The 27410-nt window shown below is 42.8% G+C and overlaps 3 protein-coding genes across 3 annotated transcripts in view; 1 reads left to right on the plus strand and 2 right to left on the minus strand.

The window, feature by feature from the left end:
• fbn1 (fibrillin 1) overlaps positions 1-4809 on the plus strand; it is a 62194-nt gene extending 57385 nt beyond the window's left edge. The window contains exons 62-66 of the mRNA XM_061068846.1: positions 1438-1566; positions 1657-1776; positions 2933-3161; positions 3978-4161; positions 4274-4809. Of these exons, the coding sequence (XP_060924829.1) occupies positions 1438-1566; positions 1657-1776; positions 2933-3161; positions 3978-4161; positions 4274-4657 (1046 nt within the window). The 3' untranslated portion in view covers positions 4658-4809. The remainder of the gene's footprint in view (positions 1-1437; positions 1567-1656; positions 1777-2932; positions 3162-3977; positions 4162-4273) is intronic.
• Positions 4810-6731: 1922 nt separating this feature from the next.
• Positions 6732-9217, minus strand: dut (deoxyuridine triphosphatase). The gene is made up of 7 exons (XM_061068221.1): positions 9001-9217; positions 8296-8452; positions 7611-7702; positions 7447-7491; positions 7283-7357; positions 7051-7121; positions 6732-6860 (listed from the first exon to the last, which is right to left on the minus strand). The coding sequence occupies exons 1-7, from the start codon at positions 9104-9106 to the stop codon at positions 6804-6806; spliced, it is 603 nt and encodes a 200-aa protein (XP_060924204.1). The 5' UTR covers positions 9107-9217; the 3' UTR covers positions 6732-6803.
• Positions 9218-10332: 1115 nt separating this feature from the next.
• On the minus strand, positions 10333-25683 carry slc12a1 (solute carrier family 12 member 1). Its single transcript, XM_061068396.1, has 26 exons — positions 25009-25683; positions 23612-23752; positions 23257-23332; positions 21796-21891; positions 21239-21378; positions 21043-21153; positions 20831-20942; positions 20580-20707; positions 19801-19885; positions 19442-19599; positions 19249-19356; positions 18993-19116; positions 18798-18899; positions 17764-17919; positions 17002-17101; positions 16802-16913; positions 16415-16555; positions 15675-15781; positions 15498-15580; positions 14697-14822; positions 13960-14088; positions 13283-13394; positions 12923-13009; positions 12669-12804; positions 11354-11421; positions 10333-11263 (listed from the first exon to the last, which is right to left on the minus strand). Exons 1-26 carry the CDS (start codon positions 25264-25266, stop codon positions 11128-11130), a joined length of 3132 nt encoding a protein of 1043 aa, XP_060924379.1. The 5' UTR covers positions 25267-25683; the 3' UTR covers positions 10333-11127.
• Between the last annotated feature and the right edge of the window lie 1727 nt (positions 25684-27410).

Genomic DNA, 27410 nt, shown 5'->3' on the forward strand with positions numbered 1-27410 from the left:
CTGGGGGTGCATGTCCGAGTTAGAGGCTCTGGACTTTCTCCGGAGTTTCTCCTGCTAGCCCCTCCCATAGGAAGAACTCCGAGTGAGTGAGGCCAGATCACAGCAGGACATCCTCCACAGGATTCCTGTTGTGAATACGTCTGACCAGAGAATCTCCTGCTGTGTTCTTCTTGTGTCAATCTCCGTAGAAAGTCCAGAGCCAGTTGTGAGGACATTCTCTGGAGTTCATATCTGCAAATGTCTCTAGAACCTTCCAGCCCGGCTCATAAAAGCCCTCTGAAGCTCCCTCTTGTCTAACTTTTACTGACTCTCATTCAGAGTTAATGGACTCTGGGTGATATCACACTGATCTAATTAGGCCGGACGGGTTTGTAGTCATGGCAGCTTAGCGATGCTTTGTTATGGAACATAGCAGTTTATCGCCGTGACTACCACCAGCCCTTTTTTTTCTGCACCATAAAGCAGGTCTTATGATCTCACATCAAGTCAGTGGCAGGGAACCCTCAGCTTGGATGATAGGCCGCTGACAGAGGTTGGAGAAACATGGGTTGGACATAAAACACGAAAACGAAACCTCAGTAGCTGCTTCCCAAAAGTACTGTTGCTGACCTGAACACTTTTCCAGGCGTATTGTAAAGATTATAAAACCTCATTCCTTCCAGTACATCTGCTCTTTCAAGCTGCAAAGAAAAATATGTGTCCTTGTCCAGTTTGCTGATGTTTCAAGTTTCTGTTTTTCAGTCACACTGACTGATAATGATTCATACTTTAAAGCACCAAGTGCTCAGAGAAAGTAGATGCTCCCCTCTATGGGTTTGAGACCTAATAGCCACATGTTGATAGTTTCACCAACAGAGATCTGAAGCTGGGAACAGAATAAAAGACTTTTAAAAATTCTTAACCAACTGTGAAAATCCAGGATCCCGCAACCAACCATCGACATTTAGAGATTACATCTTTTCTCCGCTTTCATCTCAGTGACCAATAAGCTCAAACTATGTGATCGAGTTCAGATTTGCACAGACTCCAAACACAATTGTCAAACATTCAATCGTGTTGTCTGACAAAATAGAATGAACTCAACGCTCACTTACTACTTTTCCAGGCCAAGCAAGTAGATGTTGGGTTTAGATTATATTTGCCAGACTATTATTCCCAAAGTCCAAAGTGAGCTGTAAAATGAGAACTCTTGTGGTCTGAGGTTAGCTGAGAGATTTTATCATTACAGGGATAGTTCACCGAAAATTGAAAATGCACTCGTTATCTACTCGCCACTATGCCGATGGAGGCTGAAGTGTTTGAGTCCAGAAAAGTGTTTTCTTTTCGGCGAACGATCCCCTTCAAGCTCCTCCAGACCGTGGGATTAAAAAGCGATCTGCCCTTTTCTATCAAGACTGATGTCGACACTCGTCTGAACTTTTCCTCCTCTCTGCGTAGACAACAACGAATGTGCCTCTGACTCCGGCTTGTGTGGCTCCAATGGCGCCTGCCAGAACACGCCGGGGAGCTTCAACTGCGACTGCCAGCGAGGATTCTCATTAGATCCCAACGGTCAAAGCTGCGAAGGTCGGAAAAATTGAGTGATATCAACGTCAGAATCGGCTGATACAGAATAAAGGTTGTTACAGTCGTCTGCTGTGTGTTTGTCCCTGACAGATACGGACGAGTGTGATGGAAACCACAGGTGTCAGCATGGCTGCCAGAATCTGGTGGGTGGATACAGGTGCAGCTGTCCTCAAGGCTACCTGCAGCACTACCAGTGGAACCAGTGTGTGGGTGAGTTAAACCACTGCACCGCTTTTTATCCGCAAACATTCTTTCCTCTCAGAGCATCCTGGTGAAAGTATGTCTGATTCAGCCCGGATGTTCTGGGCTGGAGTCGGACCTGGAACATTTCTAAAAACAACTTCTCCGTCCTTCACCTCCGTGCACTGTTAAAAAAATGAATGTGTCCAAAATGTTTTTCCTCTTCTCCAGAATTTCAACCCTTCCCTGAGAAAAGGAAATGTTATGTTTGAATTAATGCTCATTATCAGCTGATTCGATTTCTTATTCTAAAGCAAGAACCGGAAAATGAAAAAGTGGGCGTGTTTGTAACAACCTTTTAAAAACATTCATGGCTTGTTTTCATTCCTCTTTCTGCTGTTTTCCAATTTTGAATTTTCATTTAATTAGTCAAACAAGAAAAGTCCAGTGTCAATTAGTAAACAATGCAAAAATAAATCCAATTTATAACTATCTTCATTAGCCTGCCTGCTTCTCAGGGTTGTAAATAGATTCTCTTGGCGCCAATTGTATTTCCCCCCATTGTAGTAAATACAGTCAGAAGGGAAACAACAGGGAATTGAAGAAACAGTCAAGAAGAGAGAGAGAGAAAGGAGGAGGAAGGATGAGAGATATAAAAACAGCTGTTTCCACTCTCCTCCTCCTGCTGCTGCTAAGTGATTATTGTGAAGAAGTAAATTAAAAACAAGTTGTGCCTTATTTGTGATGACAGTTTAGTTTTGTTTAATAAGTATTTTTTATTCTTTTAAAACAAATAACATGTGTTGATATGTGTGTGAGTGACAACACCATCATTAAAGCAGTTTTTAATTTTCTAATTATGTTTGATTGAAACAGAGGTGTTGAAATATGATGTTGACAAGAGGGAATGAGCTCATGAAATATATCTAACTCGAAAAGGAGTATGGTGCAACACCAGAATCTTTTAGTACATAAATTTACTGGAATAGTTTAGTCAAAGACAGTATTTGTGTGTGTGTGTGTGTGTTTCTCTTTATGCTCCAAAATAACAAGCTTCCGTTGATCAAGCCTCTATTTTTTGGTTTGAATTTACAACAATCACGTCAGAGTTTATCGGTATTGTTCGAGTCCTTTACCCGGAGTGACCTTTTGCTTGTTTACTTCCTGTCACATTTCCGTGACCCAGACGAGAACGAGTGCATGAACAGCCAGATCTGTGGGGGGGCGTCGTGCCACAACACCCTGGGGAGCTTCCGCTGCCTCTGCCCCACCGGCTTCAACTACGAGCAGGCCGGCGGCTGCTCGGACATCAACGAGTGCTCCACCAGCGGGAACCCCTGCAAGTTCGGCTGCTCCAACACGGACGGCGGTTACCTCTGCGGCTGTCCGAACGGATACTTCCGTGCAGGACAAGGGTGAGAAGTGTTAGAGCCCGACTCTGTGTGGATTCTTTTTGATTTTTAAATACCTACTTTATTCAGTTTTACAGAACAAGATTAGCGCAATCAATTTTTCCTTTCCATCAGAGAAATAGAGATTAAAAATGATAAACAAATAAACATTAAAACAAATTCTAAAATATGGCTAAAATGCAATTCATTTTCTTTTACAGTGCAGATCGCTTCTTTGACACACCATACATCCTTAAATGTTTCGAGATTTTTCATTAGCTCATAAAACCTGAAATCAACCACAACTCTGGCTTTTACCAGGGCAGGAAACAGGGCAATGACATTAGTCCCTGGTTGTTGCTCGACCTTATTTCTCCTTGTAATGTAAATAGCCATCTTGGCTTGACCTAGGACGAGGTTCAAAATTTTACATACATTTTGTCTTTTCTTAACATACTTAAAACCAAGGGCAAACGTCTCAGTGGAGAAATCTTCACTAAATGCACCAAACACATCTTTCAGCATGCAAAACAAAGGTTCTAACCTTAAACAAAGTGTAAAAGCATGAAAAACGTTTCCCTTTGGTAACAGAAAGGACATTCCTGACTTACATTTCTGTTTATCACTGAAATAAAAGCATTGACAGCAACTGCTCCATGAAGAATTCTCCACTGTAAATCACACACTCTCTTAGCCAATGGTGGTTTATAAAGTGCTCTCCATTCCGGCCTCACCCCACTATTCAGTTTGAGAGCAGCGCTCCACGGTGTGTCGACTCCTGTGTGGAAGGTGTCTGTAGAAGCTTCTAGTTGACTGATGGGTGTTCGTCTCTCGGTTCAGGCACTGCGTCACGGGTCTTGGCTTCACCGACGGCGGCCCCAGCGGTGGAGAAGGAGCTGAGGCGGATGATAACTCCCTGTCCCATGAGGCCTGCTATGAATGTAAGATCAACGGTTACCCCAAGAAGGGACGCAAGCGCCGCAGCACCAACTCAACACAAGAGGAGACTATTGAGGACAACCAGGTAATTAGTTTGGCTCCAGCTGCCATTTTTGACTGGACCACAATGACCTTACACAGTAGGTCTTGTATCTTCTCCTCAGTAAACTCAATCTGACTGGTTTCCCCCCCTGCAGCTGACTGAGGAGGTGGTCAGTCTGGCCAGCTTGGACATCGAGGACACCCTGCAGCTCCACCTCAACATCAGCGACCTGAGCAACCGCGACCACATCCTGGAGTTCACCCCGGCCTTGTCCGCGCTCAGCGAACACGTGCGCTACAGCATCGACTACGGCAACGACGAGGGCTACTTCAAGATCAACCAGCGAGAGGGCGTCAGCTACCTGCACATGAGCAAGAAGAAGTCCCTCCCCCCGGGGGCGTACGACCTGCACATCAGCAGCGTGTCCCTCTACAAGACGAAGGATCTGGCTGAGCTGGAGGACCAACACGATAAAGACTACCTCACAGGACAGCTGGGAGACATACTGAAGATGAGGGTGCAGCTCATCCTCCATTAACCATCACGAGACTGAGGCGGGCAGATGTTGCCGGCGGCTGCTGATCCAGGGTCAGGCTCACGCTCCCCAATGCCTGACTCTGGGTCAGTGGTTTTAGGGGCAACTTCTACTTGCTCGGACTGGGAGAAGAGCTCGCCACCAAAGAGACAAGAGGGGGGGGGTGGGGGGAGGTGGGGAAGGGGGGACCCGCGTCATTTGATTGCCAAAGATGATTCTACATATCATGCGTATACAATATCTGAGGAGAACACCGGCGGAATGAGGCGGTATGACGCTTTTCATTCGTAAATGAAGAACGCAGCGCCCTGACACACGCGTGCACAGCCATGTGTGAAGCACTAGTGAGAGTGTGAATGGTTTTTAAATTGTGGGGTTAAATGTTCTGTAATGATATGTGGAATCAGGTGCCGTTTGAAAGGCTTGTGGACTGCAGGAAGCTTTAAACGCTGAGTTGTTATTTTTGTTTAAAAGAAACCCTCTTAGGTGGAAGGAAAGGGCGAGTCCCAATAGTCTGCAATAAAGTAATTTCCTCCCCTGGTGGTCAACGACTGAACCAACCTGGACACACGGAAGTTAACACGTTTCTCCTTCCCCGTGTATTACCTTAACGGAGGGGAGATAAAAGAAAGAGATTGAGACTGGTCAGGAGAGGAAAGGAACCCACGATGGACTATTGAGACGTAGCCATGTCTGAGCTTGAATGACTCCTACTGCATATTTAAACTTCGCTTATCCATCTTTCCTACTGACTAGAATAATTCATATTTACTGGTGCTAGCAACACGACCACGTAGACTTCTGAATGCACTGTGCTACTATACAAAACTCAGTAGTAAACAAGAAACAATCCCGTCGGCCATTCTGAAGGTTTTCCTGTCTTTGCGACCGTTAACAGCTCGCTCCATAGCCTGTCTGCTCTCCTCTATACTACATGTAAATTGTGTTTATACTGTAATAATCAATGCCACTTTTAATCTATGAAGCCTTTGTAAACTAGAGGAAGCCCCTGGAATAGAGGGGTTTGTAATGGTGCTTATAATGACCAACTACTTCCTTTGTAAACTGTGTATACATACACACGCCTGCACACATACACACAAACAAAAACACACATTGATGATGCCAAACCTGGGCGTTCATGATTATGCACTGAGGTCTGCGCGGCCACACATTCTCTCACAAGTACAATCAGTGCAGCGTTGCCATGGACCAGCCTGACACCAGTCTGTGTTCCCTGTTCACATCAGTGAGGGTTTAGTTGTAAATTCACAATAAAAACATATTTTTGGTGTATATGTATTTACTGCTGTGTTTCCACCTTCATCCAGATTTGAATTTCGGTTATTTTAAAAAAAGGTCGACAGGCCTCAAATAGCTTCTTCAGTCATGTGTAGGGTTGCAAAGGGGCGGAAAGTTTCCGGTAAATTTCTGGAAACTTTCCACGGGAATATTAAGCTCGGGAATTTTTAATAAAGAAAAACTATGCAAATAAAACGCTGAGCAATAAAAACATCATTCAAAACTCTATTTTAAAGATGAATGGAATGCATCACACGCTGCACGTTGCATTTAAACCCTCCACTGTGCATTCTTCCATCACATGCACAGATAATTCCCAGCATAATTAGCATGCTTATTGAGGATTGTTCATCTGTTCATCCAGCCTATTTCCATTAATTTATCCATCAATTGACATTTCACCCCATCCAATGTAGATGGAAAGGCTGTGTACATTTGCAAATACTGTGCAAAGACCTATGTTAAGAATGACACAAAGATGCAGAAGCATATAGTCAAGAGCCCAAAGTTTCCTCAGGGCTCAAATCAGCCTATGACACAACAAAATGTTTATATTTATGTCTGTATATGACAAGGTAAATACAGTTAGTATAAATTACCCACAACATTTCCAGTTTATTCCCATGGAAACTTTCCAGCTTTGAATATTCCCGGAATTTTGCAACCCTAGTCATGTGCAACGTGATCTCTGAACAGAGTGAGACTTGCATTACTCTGGTGGTGTGTTGTCCTGCACTGCCCCCGTGTGGACATTCAACACAACCAAACTCACATGTGTAGAAAAACAGAACTTTATTAACAACCTCTCTAAATATTTTAAACATATGTATAAGTGCATCACAACGCGTCAGTTGCGTCCAGTCGATCCGAAGCCTCCGGCCCCCCGCTCCGTCTCATCGAGCGTCTGAAAGACAACGTACATGAGACAGTTACTCTGAGGAAACCTGGTAAAGACAAACAGCCATTTAACACATCAGGGAACAATCGACTTCTAGCAGATGTCCAGGGTGCATGTGAATTTTGGGGAAGTAAATTTGACGGTTGTATTTATGGACCTTATAGCTTTAAATGTATTTTTATATACAGCTTCTCACCTCTTGCTCGATCAGATCTGGGTAACAGATTCTCTCACACACCAGCTGAGCAACTCGGTCGCCCTTTTTCACTGGAGGGAGAGAGAAGAGTCATGAGACATCAGAATGTGGAAGGCAAATTTTATTTTTACAAACACACAAGTTAGATTTTAACTTCCTACGTGTAAAGCTGTGAATTATACTTCGGTATATGTGAATACGACTTATTAATTCGACCGGTGCCACGACTCACCCTCAAACTTGTCCTTGCTGAAGTTGAAGAGCACGACTCCTACGTTTCCTCTATAGTCTTCATCCACGACTCCAGCTGAGGAGAACAGCCACAGGAGTTAGACACCATGTGAGTGAAAGGGGTCCAAATATAAAGGATAAGGATAAAGTAAAAAAAAAACTCACCACCAACATCGATGAAGTGTTTCACTGCCAGGCCAGATCTCGGTGCTGAGGAAGTGAAAATAGCGAGAGACAGTTAAGGCCTCTGAGGGAAAATAACACAGACAGAGCAGGAAAAACGTGTAAAGCCACAGCTGCAGGGTTTCATCTGCAAGTCAAACACTCACCCACTCGGCCGTAGCAGCCGTGGGGAACCGCGATCTGGATGTCCGTCTTCACGATGGCCTTGTCCATGGCATCGATGGAGTAATCGTATGCACTGTGGACATTCACAGAGTTTAGATTATATTCACATGAAAGGTGTGTGTGTGTGTGTGTGTGTGTGTGTGTGTGTGTGTGTGTGTGTGTGTAGAGCAGCATGAAGTGGAATCAAGCTCTATAGGAACACATTGTGAAGTAACATTCACAGAGTTTAGGTTATATTCACATGACAGTGTGTGTGTGTGTGTGTGTGTGTGTGTGTGTGTGTGTGTGTGTGTGTGTGTGTGTGTGTGTGTGTGTGTAGAGCAGCATGAAGTGGAATCAAGCTCTATAGGAACACATTGTCAAGTAACATTCACAGAGTTTAGGTATATTCACATGACAGTGTGTGTGTGTGTGTGTGTACAGAGCAGCATGAAGTGGAACACAAGGTGAAGTTACATTCACATATGATTTCAGGAAAACCCTTTATATTCAAAAAATTTGGAAAATGGAAATTGTAAAAGGCCTTTGTGTCGTTATGCCGTCACCAGGGTGTGTTCACTGTACATCAAGGATTACTGCCTTTAAGAGACACAAGTTTAAAACGTGCACCTCTAGCTCACATTAATAAATAATAATAAAAATACTTGTGTTTGAGCTGTGACCCACCTGTAGAGATCGTATCCTGCAGCCTTGGTCGAGCCTCTGGTGGGGGTCGTGGCGTGCTCGGACAGTTTAGCGAACCTGAGGACGGATCTGTCCCCTGCAGGCTTCGTGTCCACCCGGGTCTTCTTGGAGGGAGACACTGCACAGGCTTCGTTTCCTTCTAGAGCAGGCATGTTGTCCACAGGTCAGATCTCACACAGAGGAACTGGAGAACACTGTAACACGGAGCTGGAGATGATCTAAAACTCCTGAAGCTTTGTTTTGGCGGTTTGAATCCCGCGCGGGACGTGGCTCCTCCCCCTCAACACTACGTCAGCTCCGGATTCTTAAAGAGACCGCGTGCCGGTGTTAGCCAACACGAATTTATATAAACCGACAAAACGGCTGTTTAATCAACATGTTAAATGTTATTATTATGATTTATTAGCAGGTAAATCTGCAGAAAAAGTTGGTGCAGTCTGTAACCATGGCAACGGAGCGTCACTTCCAAGTTCTCGCGATAGTTGAAATGTTAAAATATAACACAACACATTTTGAGAATATATAAATCCTCACGTTACTTACGCATTTCTCCAGAATACAAAAAAAAACAGACGCAAAGAAAGCGACACACAGAGAAGCCCCAAGCGGTCAGTGAACGTTACACAATGCTAGGCTAGCGATGCTAACAGAAAGTAGCTGCCTCCATGTTTTTGTTGTGTTGCTCGCCTTTATTCGGACGCAGCGTCTGGAGGTGAAACGTTCGTCCGGAGAACCGAGGAGAAGCGTCGGGGAGCGAGGAGCGAAGCAGCCGCAGAACCCGCAGCGTCGTCATCCTGAGGCTAGCGTCTGCTACATGCTAACAGGCTAGCATCAGCTACATGCTAACAGCTGGGACAACACGTCCTGACAGCTGGGGTCCGTCCACTGCGCTGCAGCGCCTCCTGCTGGTGGCCAGCGGCAGCATCTCTTCCGACACATGTAACACGTAACTTTATTAGATAAGAACATGTCCTCCTCCTCACTCGTTTAGCGTCACATCCGGCCAAATAAAATATTTAGAAAATAATTTAATAATTATCCAGGATATGCTTTGTGAAAAAATGCATGTTTCTATTTCAGAAAAGTAAATCTCCTCCAACTTGTCCATTGTTCCCCGACAAATATTAAATCCTCCAACTTTAGAGAGATTCATTCGTGGACATTTGATGAGTTTGTGGCTTCAGTTTTGTTCTCACATGGATAATTGTTTAAAGATCAGTGGAGGGATTGAGCATTTATGAATTGAAGTCCAGCATCAAGGAATATAGATAGATTCTTTATTCCCACTGTGCATCAAGCATCATCTTTGGCATCTGTCTACTTAGCAGCATATCTGTACAGTATATACCTAATAAAACAAATACAGAATTGAATAAATCACCTGTGTAATAATAATATAATTATTGAATGTCAATATGAGGTAGAACCTTTTACTGCACTGTTTGTATGTAGAAAAGTACTTGTGCAGTTCTTGCACTTAACCTGCGTTATACTTCTTGTTTTTTTATGTGAAAGCAACACCTCAAGTTACTTGCAAATTCATCCATAAAATAGCCTCCACTTTACCTTTACAAAAACACAAAACACTTTCTGGCTGAGATAATGCTTGTATTATTTTCTAATTTATTAATTAAATCATTTTGGACTAAACACTCAAAGAGTTCATTTGAGTTTTATGACTTTCTCCTCTAATGGTCATCATCATTTAAGTGGATCTAATTAGTTGTCTCCTGTTGGTAATACAATAGAATTAGAATTAGGGAGGAATTCAAATTCAAGGCTCATGTCCACGATCTGCATATGTGACCACTAACTCTTCTATAAATCCCTGATGAAGTTCATAGACTTTAGTCTTCTGTTTTGCACATAATCGCTGGTTATATCAAATAAACATAATTAAAGAGACGAGAGACGAGAATAAGAACCTCTCCAAATTTTTATTAATTCTTTAATTCAGAGAATCACAATCATGTATTTAAATAGTTAAAATATACAGAATAATTTGATTTACATCTTTTGTTTCCCTGAATTTCCCTGAAATCATAAGTGTGACAGTTACATTGAAACATTTAAACCGTATAATGTGAAACAGGTAAACAGCTTTATGTATTTTACACTCTGTGAATATCAAGAATGTTTGAAAGAAATCATCAAACCAAGTGAAAGTAATGAATCCAACTATGTAGTTAATCATTTATTTAGAAATAACGACTACTGAATCCAGATATCTACTATATACATTTATTTTACAGTCACAACAGCAAGGAACCTTTGCTCGTGTTGGACTGATCCAACCAGGAAGATTTGGCTTTGTTCCAGCTGTGCGTGTGTGTATGTTTGGGTGTGGGTGGGTGTGTGTGTATATGTGTGTGTGTGTTTGTGTGCGTGTGTATGTGTGTGTCTATTATTGCAAGATACTTCAAAAATATAAAAAATACATCAAACTTTGCTGGTGCTTCTAGGTTCACATAACATTTTTGGCAATATTTTTATATCATTGAGACATAGAAAAGTTTACTTTTGTCCCGAGGCTTTTGTGAAACAGCTCATATTCCAGAAGAAGCAATAAAAAACAGGCTCATAGTAAAATAAGGCTTAGCCTGTGACTGACAATGACTTTTAATGACATTATTGTTCGAGAACACCAGCTGTCAAACACCTAATGGTTCTATTTCTACTCTGCTGGCCTCATCGGGGGAAAAGTGACGCTGTCTTGTCTGAATAACAATCTTGTTCTTGTACTTGCTGGGAACATGGTTCATCATTACGGTGCTGACATTTCTTTATGTTAGTGCCATTTACTCTGCGATGTGCTCAGGAGTAGAAAGTGAGAACGCTCTTGTGGTTGCCTCTGATGAGCAGCGTTGGCGGGAGGTCCTTGGTTAAAATGTCCAGCCAGGCCATGTAGAGGAAGTCAGAGACGGACTCCTTACGAGCAATGGGCATGCTCCTGTGGGGGGGTGAGGGAACAGACATGAGATGGGTTCAACACTTTTGTTAGTTTCCTGTTTTTATTCAGCCAACAGTTGCTTTTACTTACACAATGATCAGATTGGCTGATTTGGAGTTTTCCTGGAGCACCTCGTTCAGTCGGACCTGGAGGTTGGTCTGTAAAGCAGCAGCAGGGGACATTTTTTAAAACCACCACCTTCAAACTAAATGAATGTATTGTTTCATGTCTCCTTGCACTGTGTACCCTGTACAACACTCCGCTCCATATACACTTGCACTACATGTGTTAATATAAACCATATTGATATTATATATCATTTTATACAATAATATGGTCTTTTGCACACTCTGTCCCATTCTTACCCTCATAGTATGTTATATTATCTATTGTATAGTCAAATACTTATATTTATACGTCTACTATATATCATATTATATCATACTCTCTGTATATTCTTTGTATATATAAGTTTATATACACATATTTATACATGTGTACATGTTATTATTATTATATTTACTATTATTATTATATATACTGTTGCTGCCATTATTACTATATACTGCTATAATATTGGTATAATTACTATCATATATAAATATATATTATGTTATATTATATACTATATATACTGTACTATTTTTATATACTGTCTAACAATAACATTACCATCATATCATCAGTACTATTACCATCATCTTGCCACTGCACCTTATCTTGTGTTGTGTTTTTATTCTTTCTACCTCAATATTTTTTATTTTATTCTATTGTATTGTATTTTATTGTATTCAAAAATACCAGCTGTCTGTCTGTCTGTCTGTCTGTCTGTCTGTCTGTCTGTCTGTCTGTCTGTCTGTCTGTCTGTCTGTCTGTCTGTCTGTCTGTCTGTCTGTCTGTCTGTCTGTCTGTCTGTCTGTCTGTCTGTCTGTCTGTCTGTCTGTCTGTCTGTCTGTCTGTCTGTCTGTCTGTCTGTCTGTCTGTCTGTCTGTCTGTCTGTCTGTCTGTCTGTCTGTCTGTCTGTCTGTCTGTCTGTCTGTCTGTCTGTCTGTCTGTCTGTCTGTCTGTCTGTCTGCCTGCCTGCCTGCCTGCCTGCCTGCCTGCCTGCCTGCCTGCCTGCCTGCCTGCCTGCCTGCCTGCCTGCCTGCCTGCCTGCCTGCCTGCCTGCCTGCCTGCCTGCCTGTCTGTCTGTCTGCCTGCCTGCCTGCCTGCCTGCCTGCCTGCCTGCCTGCCTGCCTGCCTGCCTGCCTGCCTGCCTGCCTGCCTGCCTGCCTGCCTGCCTGCCTGCCTGTCTGTCTGTCTGTCTGTCTGTCTGTCTGTCTGTCTGTCTGTCTGTCTGTCTGTCTGTCTGTCTATCTATCTATCTATCTATCTATCTATCTATCTATCTATGTCATGATCTTACCTTCTCCTCGAAGCTGTTCAGCTCCTCGTCAGTGATTTTCCAGGGATGCTCTTTCTGCATGGCTTCGGCCTGGATTTTGTCTTTGGCGCCCTCACGCAGACGGAAAGGCTCGATCATGTCCTCCAACTTCTTCAGGCTGGAGGACAGAAGAAATATACGGAATGGATATTATGAGGTGATTACATTTTACGGTGGCTGGTGCACCATCTGGCGTGCTGTCAGGATTACAGCAGAGCGGCAGAAACAGCGGTTACCTGTCGGCTCTGGGTCTGACGTGGATGTCGTCGATGACTTTGATGTCGGTGCAGTTAATCCTGAATTTCGCCAACAGAGACTTCATCCTGCAAGAGGCACCGTCCCACACTGATTAACTTTCACTTTAATGTCGGCAATAACTTCTCAGTTAATGCTAAATAACATCTCCTATGAGCTGATGGATTCTCATATCTGGGTTTAATTAATTTACCCAAACTATCTGTTCTTTATCTAAACTGCTGGAATAATAAAACACGCAGACACTTGGAGAACATGCAGACTCAGCTCAGAACGACCCCAACTAACTTCCACTTATTCAGTTGTAATTGATATTGAAACTTCTTCCTGTTTCTACTCACTCCTGTTGATCCAGGTGGCTGCGGTCAGGCTGCCCTGCGATGAAGATCCTTAACTTAGAGTCCTTCCACTTCTTCCTGGTGGTCAGGATGTAGGGGAGCAGCAGGGTGAGACCTGAGGGGGGACACATCGGTTTCCTTCATTACAAATCAATCAATGCAGCTGGATTTAATGTTTAAACTATTTACCTTTGTTTTTTTATATGTTATATGAGACCTAATCTGGCATTTCTGTTCTTATCGTATTAGTTTTGTCCGGTGACACAAGACCCTTGATTTCAGAAGTGAAGATTATAATCTCTACCAAGGAGGTTACGGTTTCTGCCTTGTTTGTTTGTTTGTCAGCAGGATTATGCATTATGTTACATTTTCACCAATTTCCCTGGGAATAATTTTATGGATTGGGATGAAATCAGATATATTTAAAGGGCTGATTTCTAAGAGTGTGTTTAATAATCGTAAAATTTGATTGAATTTAATGGGAATTTTTGAACTATTTGGTGTTGTCCTTTTACATTGATGTCTTTTAGTGTCCCAACTTTATCTCCTATTTAATTGAATTATTCAGGGTTCATTTCTTCTTGTCTAGTTTCATCTTTCAGAAGACGTAAATCTGAATCCATCACAATCTACAGTTGAGTTGCATAAGAGAAAGCAGCCCGTGAGGAGCCAACACCTACCACCGTCGTCGAAGAGCCACCACACATCGATCGTGCCTTTGGGCTGCTTCTTCTTGAACCGACCGCTGGCCTCTACCAGGTTGTCATTCATCCTGGCAACCTGCGGGGGCGGGGGTCCGCACACCGACACTGAGGGAGACAGAGATGGGAGAAAATGAAAGCGGGACAAGGGAGCAGGACTGTGATTTTTTGACACATGATGGAGATTTCACTGGGATGGGGAAACTAGTCGGGATCAGCCGTCTCTCTCAAATCTGATGTTCCAGTGAGCAGGATGCAGAGTGTTTACTGATGACCATCGCTGTCTGGCCAAAGATGCAGCTCGATGGAGTGTGTGTTTGTGTGTGTGTTTGTGTTTGTGTTTGTGTGTGTGATGCAGAGACAGAGACCGATGGAGTAAGAGGTTGCTGTCTGGGTTAAAGAGCTGCTCCTCGGAGATGCTCCTTGAGTGGAACGAACAGGAGCACGTTATTGGATTACACCCTCAGATATCTTTAGCGGGAGCGCTTGATTCAATTATTTCTCAGGGGGAGTGTGGAGAAGTTTACAAAAGAGAGACGTGTGTCACTGGTCTCATTAGTTGAATGTGTGTTCCTTTATTCTCTGACTCAGTGGAAACGTAAGAGTGGGACCTCTTTATCCACGTGTTTAAAGACCAAGCTTGTGTTTTTTATCCCTTCACCCCTAACCCTCAAACATTTGAACAGACCGAACTGAGGAGTGCACGGATGTGGTACCTCTGGTTGTGAGCACTTGTTGAGACGATTTCCTGGACTTCCTAAACAGGCCTTTTGATTTCCCTCCGTTCTGCATCGTTTCGTCCTCCAGTGCCTGTTGCTCCTTCGCTGCCTTCAGCATCTCCGCTGAAAGACAGAGTTATGACATTGATGTTATAATCAATATGAAGGATTCTCTTTGCCTTTGAAAAGATGAATTCAAAGACACCATTTTGTGTGTGTGTGTGTGTGTGTGTGTGTGTGTGTGTGTGTGTGTGTGTGTGTGTGTGTGTACTCAACCTTTAATACTTTGTAATCTACAGGACAAAGCGTCCCGACTTATCAGTTTCATTTTATTGTAGTGATGTAAAACATAGGGGGGGGGTTGTTGTGGGAATAAAAGTTTACACTCCTACAACGGCTCAGCTGGCTTTTCATTTTTACTTGTGTGTTATTCTTACGGTAGTTTAAAAATGGTCGGAATTGATTTTAAGAAATGTACAAATGGCATTTCCTTATAATAATAATAATATTATTTAATGTTTATTCATAAAGCACTTTTCAGAATCCATTTTACAAAGAGCTTCAAATGGCAGGGATTAGAAATCAAAATTAAAATTCTATGAATAATCCTCACACAGCCTTGTGTTGTATTTTCCTGCTCTGTTTGCTACTTTATTTTTTCATGCAGTTGTTTTCAGGGCATTTATTTCCCTTGTCATTGTTTTTCAACTCTCTTGCCTGAAGGGAACTAACGTGATTGTTGTGATGCTGATGCAGGAGTTTCTGTAGATAAAAAAAAAAACAAAAAGTCACACTGACCTTTTGCTTCCAAAATGTGTGACACATCAAGTCCCTGGTTCATCCTCAGCATCACTGTCCCGTAGTCAAAGTCAAACGCGTCGCTGTGACGAAGCAGAACGAGAACACAAGCTCAACATGCACGTCTCAACTATAGCAGCCGGGATATTTGTCTGTGTGTTCCTTGTTGTGACTTACTGCAGGATTCCCACATAAGTCTGCACGGACTCGGCGCCTGCCATCCTCCAGTTCCCCTTGAAGCCGAGCATCAGCGTGTTGGGCTTCATGCGGCCGAGACCCGAGGCCTGTAGGAAAGAAAACTCTCTTATAGCACAAAGATAAAAACAACTCCGAATGAGCGGTTTGCTGAAGCAACACATGCACCGTGTTGTAAACTTTGTGTCATCATAAACTGGAGAAGAACAAAAAATAAATCTCCCCTAAAAAAAGTTTCAAAATGCCCTCGACGAGCCGCGACAGGGTTTTACTGCAACGAGTTATGACCAGATCCCTCAGCAGGGCTCATTTCGTCTGCAGGGACTCATCAACGCAGCGTTAATCAATTATAGCTTTGAATCTGTCGTCCTGTTTGAAGTAAGCAATCCTGACAATGAACCCGGGGCCTTATCTCCAGAGTGTGATAGCCAGAGCCATAAGACTGTTTTCCTGCTCCTCATTAACTCTCTTCTCGTCCCGGCCACATCCTCATGACCGGTCCAGGCCGGTGTCATAACACAGCAATAGATACTCTGTGTTGTGGGGAAGAGACGGCTCAATAAAACCTGTCTCTGCAATGTCTTAAAAAAAAAAATCCCTCTGATCAAATCCAGCAGGTTACACATTAATCTGATGGATTAGTATCTGGGTTAGTTGGTTTGTTTGTCTGTTTCTTTTTGGACTTTCTGTGGAAAGGTTTGGTAAGTTACGATCCCACTGACCTGCAGGAGGCTCTCGGTTCCATCTCTGAATTTGTCACAGGCCACAGCCGCATAGAAGGCCTTGCGTTTCATCTTCCTGAGCCAGAGCTGGTTCATCTCCATGCCGGCGTTCAGCTCCTCGAGAGCCTCTGATCTTGGACCCTGGGGGAAATCACAACGTACAGCGTGAGGTCGAGAGACAAAAATATCCCACACACACTTTTCTCACATTCAGAAGATCACGACTGACCCTAAACTTTTAGTCTCAGGCTTCCAGACAGTTGGCATTTCCCTCCTCCCTGCTACAATTTAAAGTTGCCGGATGCTCAACCTTTAAGTGAAGATGATATGCGGCGCCCTGGTAATATCATTTAATTTGCCAAGGATAAGATTGCGATAAAACCTCACCTCAAACACTTCACAGGTGATGCAGAGTCCATAGTTCTTGGAGAGGGAGTGAGCCAGGTCGAGCAGAGCCGGTCTGGTCCGCGGTGAACCGGTCAGAGCCAAGATCTGAGGCCTGCGCAAGAAACAAGAAGTTCTCATATCGTCTCTTTTAGGTGACGTTAATGTTTTAGTTTTCATGTTTCATAAAGTCAAACTTTTACCTGAAGTTCTTGACGTGATCCTCGACACCAGACAGAGACAGGGCGTTGCTGACCGAACTCACAAACGTCACCGCCTGCGTGGACGAACCCCAGTTCACATCTGAGGCGGAGAGAAAAATAAGAGTCCATGCAGGTTAACTCCGCCATGCAGGCATCTACTACTGTATTATCCCGCCTATAGTGTATTCTTATTTATATATATTTATATTTTTATCCTGCTCATAGTGTATTCATCGTCCCTATATCTTACAATTCCTGTTAATACTGTAATAGTCCATATATATTTCTTACTGTACAGATCTTATTTATTATATTTTCACTTTAATATGCACAATACTCATATACTTCTTATTGCCACACACTGCCACACACCCTCTTCCAACCACTGATCATTTGAACATTTGTACATTTGCACTACTGTTACTTTTTTTTACTACTGTATTACCCCGCCTATAGTGTATTCCTATTTATATATATTTATATTTTTATCCTGCTCATAGTGTATTCATTGTCCTTATATCTTACAATTCCTGTTAATACTGTAATATTCCATATATATTTCTACTGTACATATCTTATTTATTTACATTTTCACTTTAATGTGCACATTACTCTGCACTTTTACTGCCTTTTTTTTGCACTTCTGGATAGATGCTAAACTGCATTTCGTTGTATATGTACTTGTACTGTACAATGACAATAAAGTTTAATCTAATCTAATCTAATCATACACGTGCCTCCAAACCTCTCTGAGGGGCTCACCTGGCTTCTTGACGGTGACGTAAATGTAGAGGAGGATCTCGATGGCGTACGTGATGAGAGCAGCCCACCAGTTGATGACAAACATGACAACACAGCAGAGCACGGCACCCACCAGGGAGAGCCACATGTTGTAGAACTTGTATCCAGGTCTCCAGCCTGCAGGGGGGGGGGAGAGCGACAGAGCAGAGAGCGGATTCATTAAATGCGGACTGGAGGCAGTGGTGGTACTTAAGTAGATTTTTCACATATCTGTACTTTACTTGAGTATTTATTTTCCTGACGACTTTTTACTTTTACTCGTTACATTTGAGCACAAATATCTGTACTTTCTACTTCTTACATTCTCAAAACTGGCTCGTTACTTGAGCAGCGGAGGTTGGCGCCGCACGCACCTCTCTCTCTCTCTCTCTCTCTCTCTCTCTCTCTCTCTCTCTCTCTCTCTCTCTCTCTCAATCTCTCTCTCTCTCTCTCTCTCTCTCTCGCTCGGGAGATGTGACATTTTGGGTTGTTTTGTGTCTGTATAGGCCTACTATAAAAAGCACTTTGCATTTTTAATTTTGGTACTTGTACTTTTACTTTTGATACTTAAGTACATTTCAACACCAGATACTTTTGATACTTAAGTACATTTCAACACCAGATACTTTTGATACTTAAGTACTTTTAATATGAGCTACTTTAAGACTTTTACTCAAGTCATTTTCTGACGAGTGACTTTTACTTTTACCGAAGTCACTTTCAGGTAAGATATCTGTACTTTTACTCAAGTATGGCTTTCAAGTACTTTATACACCACTGCCCGGAGGAAGAGTGATGGGAAACCGACTGCGCAGAAACAAATCCAAAAATTAATCATCTAATGCAACTCAGGTTGTCCAGATTAGTGTCTGAAGTCAGACGCTTTTTGTGATTGTGCCTCGTTTCAATGTATTCAGAGTCACTTAGACATAATTTCTGAAAAGAAGTGAAGTATCAGACACAGTTTACTGGCAGAGCTTTTCATTCCCTCAGTGGCTTTGTCTGAAGGGACCCACCTGGAGACTTGGCCCAGGATGCATGGAAGCAGGAGAAATTGATGAGAGCGTAAGATGCCAGGAAGAAGTTGGAAATGATTGGAGCGATGGCGTTGAGGTCACCTGTGTAGGAACAAAAAGAGGTGGTTGTCATATTTGTGCTTTTGAAGCTTGAAATATAAGTTATGCTTTAAAGCAAGATGTTAGGGAACTGACCAATGAGAATGAAGGCCACAGAAATAATGAATGTGAGGACGTAGCCACGGATTGGCTCGTTGTTCTTGCCGTGTCCCTTGGCAAAGAAATGCAGAATGGTGTAGATGTTGTCCTGACACAGAGCCTGAGGAGACACACAGAGGAGAAGAGAGAAAAGATTTTTGTTTGCAGGAGTAAAGACTAATACTGCAGCTGCATCTCAGGAGAATTCCTCTAAATCGTTGCTGTTTTTACAAAGATCTGTCGAGTCACTGACCTGGAAGACTTTGGGGGCGCTGACGAGGGAAGCCAGGGCCGAGGAGAGGGTTGCGGAGAAGGTTCCGGCAGTGATGAGGGGACCGAACCCAGACACCATGGTCATCACCTGCACCGGAGACACGAGGGATGAGGGATTAGAGGTGAAACAAACCACATCTCGGCTGCAGATTCACACTCTGGAGGCTGCGTACCTGGAAGTTGTTCAGCAGGCCAAACTTGCAGGTTTCCACCGCGCAGGAGGAGAAGTTATATCCGAGCTGGCAAGCAGCCACCGACGTGCCGTTACAAAAATCGTCGCCCATAATGAGGTCGGCCATGTTTCCTGTGGCATTACGGACAACAGTAGCAGCTGGCCAATCACAGAGGAGAAGAAATGCATTGATTACACTTCAATGTCTGATCACCAAACAAATACCAAAACAAATACTGCCAATCTAACTGTGTCCCCTGACTGTAAGGTTAACCCTCGAGCAAGGCAGTGTTTTCATGTGAACTATACATAATGTAAAACTACACATTGGAGTTTAATTCCGTGCATTAAATGACTTACAGACACAAAGGGCCACGGCCAAGTAGGTGACACCAGTGATCAGGATGGCCAGCAAGGTTCCCTTAGGAATGGCTGCTTGGGGATCCTGTGAAATACCAAAGATCAATGATGGAAGACTTTAATATAATAAGATGTTTCTGTATGAAAAGATTCAAACCAAATTTTCAGTGTATAAATAAATAATAATAAATAAAAAAACAGTTTCAGATTACGTGTATTCTTCGCCCAGGGCTATTTTGGACGTTTTTTTTACACTTTTTAAGTTGTCCCTATATATACACATGACGACTGCTAGTTTTCAGATATAATAGTAATACTGTTATAATATCAAGCAATATACATTTATTTGAAATATAAAGAAGTTCTGTTAATAGAAGGTGTTTTGTGTTTATCTTTATATAAAACTCTTCAAAACACTATATGTTCTCTATTATACAATTAGGAACATCACTGTCTTTGCATTCCCAGATTGGGGGTGTTCCCAATTAGTGCAAATATTATATATAAATCATTATATATAATAAAAAAAAAAATCACACTTTTTTTCCTGTTTCTCAATACGACAAATGATGATGAAGATACTGAAATAAATTAAATACATTACTCGCGTTTAAAATAGATTATTTTACGTTATATTTAAATAATCATATCTGAGGTTTCACTTGGCCTTATTGACACCAAACAAAACCTAGCACAGAGCCCTTTGTTTAGAAATGTGTGCACTCGAGCTTTGTATGTGCACGGCCCTCCTGCATCGACCTCTGTGTGTAATGGTTTACCCGCAAGTCGCCGGAGATGTTGGCTCCGGCCAGGATCCCCGTGGCAGCCGGGAAAAAGATGGCAAACACCGTGAAGAACGACTCGCTGCCGGTGAACTCCGGAGTGAAATTTTCCATGAAAATTTTTGCTGTAAAATAAATAAATAAAAGAGAACAAAAAAAGGGAAATAAAGAGGAACGATGAGTTGAGCAGTGCTCGGTGGATGAGGCACATCTTCACTTGATGAAATAATTTGGAGACGGTGTCTTACAGTCATAATTGAAGAAGCCTTTGGATTTCTTGTCTTCGGTGGCAGGGATGAAAGTTCCCACAAACACGTTGACTATGGCCACCAGCAGGACGACCAGGAGAACGATCTGGGCCTGTGTGTGTGTGGATTTCATTGATTAAAGTAACAATTGTGAAATTTGACCACTTTGAGCGCAGAGATTGGCATCGACCAATGTGATGTTCATCTCTCACCTTGGCCTCCCATTCCATTCCGGCGAGTGAGATGCCCAACAGCAGCACCACCGTGATACAGCCCACGATCCTGATGTCGTTTAGTTGATCCACCATGACGGCACCGTTCTCCTGAATGTGACAGAGGGCAGAGATACGTAGGATCGAACAGCTTCCGAATGAGACATCATCACCTGATCATTACTACGTCACGCACCATCATCAAGTCGACCACGGTCTCAGCAAACCCAACCACGTACATGGCCACGGCCACGGCGTTGGCGAAGGCGAAGATGAGGCCGATGGATCCGCCGAACTCAGGCCCCAGACTGCGAGATATCAAGTAGTAGGCGCCTCCTGAAATGACAAAATAGGGCACACAAACCGTCGGGGGGGATTAATCGCCACATCACTGATTCATTGATTTAATGTCTGGACAAGTTAGGAGGCTGTAAAACGGAGAATGGGTTTCAAGAGGTGATATTCAGGTGCCGTTCTGAGTTGTGAGCCTTGTGTCTTTATCTACACACACACACACACACACACACACACACACACACACACACACACACACACACACACACACACACACACACACCATCCTCCTGGTCATTCTCTCTGTAAAAGATTTCATGTCAGGATGAGTGTCTGTTATCTCCGGCTGTAAAAAGCCCTGCAAATGTAAGTCTTCAGTAGGATTCAGTAATTTTGATTTTTCTGCTCTCCTGAAAATGAAGCCGTCTCATTATGCGTGTTAGCGGTGCGTCGACTTACCTCCTCGGACCACGCCATTAGTGCAAATGGCCGACATAGAGAGGCCAGTGATGACAGTGACCACGCAGCTGAGAAGGATGACCACGATTCCCAGGCCTGAAATGCACACGTAATGTAAACTTAAGCTTAAAAATGGTTATTTTTGAACTTCAGATTCCTCAGCCGGTACGTTTGGGTGGACGCTCATAAAACGTTACAGCTGTGAAACGAAGCCCCCCCACCCACCCCACCCCACAGTCACCTTTAAAACACAGGGACAGTCAAAGTCCCCGGAGCCATCTGCTCCACCTGCTCTACAAACCGCCTGAGACTCTCTGGGCTTCTCAAAACCGTTTAGTTCCGCCTCCTGCACAAAAGCAGCTCGCCAATCCAGGAGCTTCTTAAACAATGGAGCCCTTCGCACTGTTTCCCCTCTCTCTCTTTCTTAAGGTAAAGGTTTGCCTCTCAGAATGGATCTTCAGCCGGAGTAGATTATTATTTAGGCCGAGAAAGACCAGTTAAAGTTGAATCTGCCCCAGTTCGATCCCCTCCTGCTAATGAGCGAAGGACCATTCGATTCTTTAAGTGCCCTATCGACCCAAGAATTACTGGAACAAGCAAACACATGTAGAAGCTTCAAGGAGTTGCTCTGGTCTTGTCAACTGGCTGAATCATTTATTTACAGCATTTTTTGCACGTGTACATGATTTTGATTTATCACATAACTTTATAACGTGGTTAGCTACTGCGACCCTTAAAGGAAAGCGGTATAAATAATAGATGGATGGAACTATATAATGCGGCCCACATCAGATGCATAGAGTTACATTTAACAGTGGCGGAGAGATATGATGTAAGATGTGAGAACAGTTATTAACTTATCCTGTACTTTTAATCCTCCTTCCATCACTGAACTTAAAATCTTATTGGAAACAGCTTGCACAAGAAGTTATGAGAACATCTGATATGAAATTAATTTCTCTCATGACTCTTGTCTGAATTTCCACAACTGGAATTAGTTCCAATTGTGGTAATTCTAAATGTGTCCCCTATAACTACAACTCTGTAATTATGGAAAGTCAACACATCTTTTTCATTTAAGTAAACATGAAAGTGTGTAGTGGTCATGTGGACACAAAAACTTTGAGTTTGTACTTTCAAACCCTTTTTTGTTTATTCAATGATTAAAATATATGCTAAGTGCACTTTGTATGTGTTGATACTTATTTTTGAAGTACTTTGAACAATTATGTCAAGGTCACAAGGTCAAGGGAGCTAGTTTTTGTGTTATTGTCACAGTTCTGAACATTAATGTGTGACAATTGGGATTTAGATAGAAAGTTTAAATGGGTGTGAGCTCTGTGAAAGGATTAGGAAAACCTCCCTTAAAAAATCTTGGACATGTAAATAAATGTAGAACCTATGCTCCTAATGACCCGTGTGTCATATCTGACCAATGACGTGTCTCCTTGTCTCACTCACCCCAGCCTGCCTGACCAAAAACCCAGGACAGACGGATGAACAACATCACGCCCCAGATGTTCAGCATGCATCTAATCTGTGGAAGACAAGAACAATAGAATTTGTGTTTTATTATCATGTAAAGTGAACATGCTACAGCTACAGAGTTTGTGATCATCATGCCAGCAGCACGAATGGATCAACCAGGAGCTCTTGGGCAAACACAAACGACTCCTTGAAAGCCACACTGGGCCTCGCCGCCTTATTGAGACACAATGAGGCTTGTCTCTCCCGGGTCACAGTTTTGTAGAGTGACCCTGCTTCTATAAATCAGAAGGAGCCCGACATGACCCGACGTGATCCCGACATAACTCACCAGGACGCCCCTTATCCAGCCAAACTTTACTCCTCCTTTTTGTTCTTTGGGGGAGACGGCATTCTCCAGGTCATCCGAGGGTGTCCCGCTACTCCCCTCGCCATCGTCCTCCACGGTGTCCGGCACCGAGATCGCTCCATTCTGTTGGGAGAACGTGCAGGGAAATGTTAGGGGAAGAAAACATGTCAATTTGTCCTCAGAGATGAAGCTGAGATTTATTCATCGTGATTGGGCTTTGAGTCATTTTGGTGTTGATGCATTTTTCATTTGCATGGAAACGAGCAGCGTTATGATTAAGTTGTATTCTCTGAGTCCTCGTGTGTTTGTCTTTCTCCTTCTCTGTGACACACGGGACAGGATTTGGAAAGGGGGAGGAAACCCTGGTGATTTGATTCGGATGAAGATTGATGAAGAGACATTATGCCGCGGCTGCGTCTCTGTCCTTGAAAACTCAGGAAAAAAGATAAAACCTCCTTTTAACTTTCCACGGAGGGGAAATATTAAATTACTCTCCTGACACTTACACCCTCGCGTCTGATTTATTGAGACGTCTCTGACTCGTCTGGTTTCCGTTCAATGACAGAAGGAGAAGTTGGCAACAAACCGTGCAGTGGTGGAGTTTGTGATTCCGGAAAACGATGTGAGCTTATAACATGTCAGGTGTAATTCATTAATTTAAAGTGTTGATAGTCAAATATTTCTGTCGTTTGAATCGAGCAAAGTAATAAAAAAAAATGTATTAAATATATTCTTTGGCGAGAATTTCTTTTTAGGGATTCTTGCAAGTTTTAAGTGTATATTTTAACGTTTTGTACTTAATCCTGCAATCTGGCATGAACTGGAATGGCGCAAGCTTTCTTTCTTGTCCTGCCACGGAAAACTGCCTAACAGATCTGTCTTTGAAAAAACAAAGGTTCAAAATGCTAATCTAGTTCATCTAATAAAACCTGAATGACCTATAACCCCAAGTCTTTTGCAACACAGGGCAGTATAACGCCAGCCTAATAAAAAGCACTAAAGACTCTTAAATCTGTCAAGTTTTCTTTGAGTGATCTTGAACAGTTCTTTTCGGCAAAGAAGTTACGACTGAACTGTGGACACAATGAAGGTTATGATGCAGGAATGATTAAACAACTGTAAAATGTCTTGTTTCTTTCTGGGTTTTTTTTGTCTTTAACCTGAGTGAATGGACTGAGACTCATGACAAGAACAGAAACCTCAGAGTCTCAGAGTTGAGTTCACTCAGGCAGAGAACCCGGTGTAAGATACATTCTGCAGAGGCGAAGGACAAATATTTGAAATACAAAAATGGCTGCAGACGATTTGGAAGAATGGGCTGAGGAGAATCTGTATCCTTCATGTTTACCAGCTTCACGCACAGACACACGTGCACTCACCTTCTGAAACACATCATGGAGATCCTGCAGGGACGGCCGCACGGCACGGTGACCACTCACACTGCCCGCGTTGCGATAGAAGTCAATGTTGGGCACTCGGTCCAAAGTGTCGTGGCCGAAGGCGCTGACCACCGAGGGCCGCACCGCCCGTCCGTCCCCATTGGAGAAGTTGCTATCCTGATAGATAGGAGGCTCGTCCAGGTTGGCATCATACCCTTGGTTCACTTGCTCCCCTCCGTTAGACCTGAACCTCTCCATCAGAGATCAGAGATTCTCCGATTAAAGGATAAAACACCAGTCTTTAGTTTTTGTTCAACCAGCAGCGTTTTTTAAAGAGCAGAACACTGCATATAAACGGGTGAGGTTATCCTTCTTTATCCGTGTATAACCTAGGCTTGACCTTTTCTCTTCTGAGCTCCTGGTGAGTAAACTCAGTGCGTCTCAGAATGGCCTACCTTTATACCATGCATCCCAGGGATCATACACTGGCTGTCAGCTATTGGCTAACTCTCTGGATCAACCCTCAGAAAAGTGAGCGAGGGGTGTCAGATATGTCCTTGCTCCATCCCAGGGGACACAAAGGCATTGCTTAACGATTAACCAAGTCATAAACGCCGAACGAGAGATAAAGGGCGGTTACTGCCGTAGTTCTGGGGAATTGATTACTAATATTATTGTCTGAATTGCTGGGCACTAGCACATGTTGTTCTGCAGTGGCCTGGTTTATGGGGCTAAGGGGAGGATTTCCTCAGACCCATCGGCCCTTTGGCTGAATCACCGGAAAACATCCTTGACACCAAGACATCATATAACTGAGCAGGAAAAGTTCCACGTCATAAAGACCTTTTTATGATGCATGGCACAAAAAGACGCTAGGCTAATAATTTATAATCACAGATATGAGCAATAGGATATAATTAATAGAACTAATGTGATAACAAAATGGATATAAATCCTACAGATATTGGACCTGTAACTTTGATATAACCGTTTCAGTAAATGTTTTCCCTCGTGAGTCTCTCTTCTCTACAAAGTGTGAAGTGGGGGAGCTGGCTACAGAAGAAACTGTCGTAATCATGAGGAAAATCTGAGTTAATATGAGACCATGAATTACAGGAACACGCCGGAGGCACTTCTCTAAAGCCACATGACTTTTAAATTGCCTCTAAAAGACCTCTTAACAGGTAAACTTCCTTATTACTGATACACCACGGTGATTTATGCGCACAGCGAAAGTCACTAATGACTTGAGATCTGACCTTGGCGCTTTTGCAGGCTGAGGAAAATACTCCAGCAGGTGTTTTTATGTAAAGCTGGACTTGTACAACACTTATCAGCGAACGGTGGTTTAAACCTTTTGTTTTCCATAAAAATGAAAGTGACTGAGTCATGGGGAAGAGAGAAAACTTTCCACAGGGAATATAATGACTCTTGCACTGCAGCGCTCCTCTTCCTCTGTCCTTTTAATTGGTATCAGTGATACTAAGCCTCAGCTCGGTGTCACATTTAGAAAGTCTTCTCTTGTGTTGCAGTTTTCTTATTGCATTAGAGACCCTGACTGCCTCACGCTTGACATTGAGATGATCCCTTCTTGTTATCGGGGCTTCTCGACTTTTGTCTGCTCCGCCCGAGTAAAACCAGAGAACGCTGTGCTCCTCAGAGATCTGTGTGTGTGTGTATGTTCCAATCAGAGATCAAGAGGAAAAGCACTCTAGTTAATGTCCAAAGGGCTCAAGGGAGGTGGTAGAAAAAATCCCTCTGCAGCGTTGATCAAACTTTGCCCTGCTCACTGCAATGTGAGACAAAAAAGGCGATTAAGTACAAAAAAACTGATCCGAGCAGACAAGGTCCCTGATACTATATCTTTAAGAGGTGCAATAAATAAAACCGTGGGTTGTCCTTCAGCTTATCTCAGCTATTGGTCCAGTCCAGTTAGTGTCGCCCTGATAGTTGTATTATTTTCAATTAGACATGAATAAAATTAAATATCACCAATTAAACTGTGGCCTGCAATGTCACAGGCCTTGTTCTAAAAATGCATCATCATCATAATAAAAACAATAATAATGATACATTTTATTTAATTTCCGTTGAAAAAATATTCCTGTAAAGAAATATCCACTGGGATATAAGCAACAGAAAGAAAGGAAACGAGCAAATTAGCTCATGGTGAAGTGAAGTTTTGAGTCTATTAAGAGTTAATGATTAAATGTAATAGATTCATAATCATTAATAACTGTTCTAAAAATGAATGCATGTCACGGTAACTCCCACCTCTTAGCACAGGACTGCAGATAGAGATCCTCAACACGTTAAAGTCCGACTGTAATTTCAAACGCAGCCTCAGCTCAGTCTTCAGATTTGTAGACGCTGAAAATTGTGTTTGTAAAGTATAAAAAAGA

This window comes from Limanda limanda, chromosome 3, assembly GCF_963576545.1.
Source record: "Limanda limanda chromosome 3, fLimLim1.1, whole genome shotgun sequence".
NCBI classification, from domain to species: Eukaryota; Metazoa; Chordata; class Actinopteri; order Pleuronectiformes; family Pleuronectidae; genus Limanda; species Limanda limanda.

What these genes read in the sequence shown, in the direction of transcription:
- dut (XM_061068221.1), bottom strand. Translation starts at nt 9,106, where the DNA reads ATGACGACGCTGCGGGTTCTGCGGCTGCTTCGCTCCTCGCTCCCCGAC. An exon ending in GACGCTGCGTCCGAATAAAG is followed by an intron (nt 8,453 to 9,000) that starts GCGAGCAACACA and finishes TGCCTGCTCTAG; the next exon opens with AAGGAAACGAAGCCTGTGCA. An exon ending in ACACTTCATCGATGTTGGTG is followed by an intron (nt 7,358 to 7,446) that starts GTGAGTTTTTTT and finishes TGTTCTCCTCAG; the next exon opens with CTGGAGTCGTGGATGAAGAC.
- slc12a1 (XM_061068396.1), bottom strand. Translation starts at nt 25,266, where the DNA reads ATGGAGAGGTTCAGGTCTAACGGAGGGGAGCAAGTGAACCAAGGGTAT. An exon ending in GAACCGAGAGCCTCCTGCAG is followed by an intron (nt 15,782 to 16,414) that starts GTCAGTGGGATC and finishes TCTTTCCTACAG; the next exon opens with GCCTCGGGTCTCGGCCGCAT. An exon ending in GTGGCTCTTCGACGACGGTG is followed by an intron (nt 13,395 to 13,959) that starts GTAGGTGTTGGC and finishes GTCCCCCCTCAG; the next exon opens with GTCTCACCCTGCTGCTCCCC.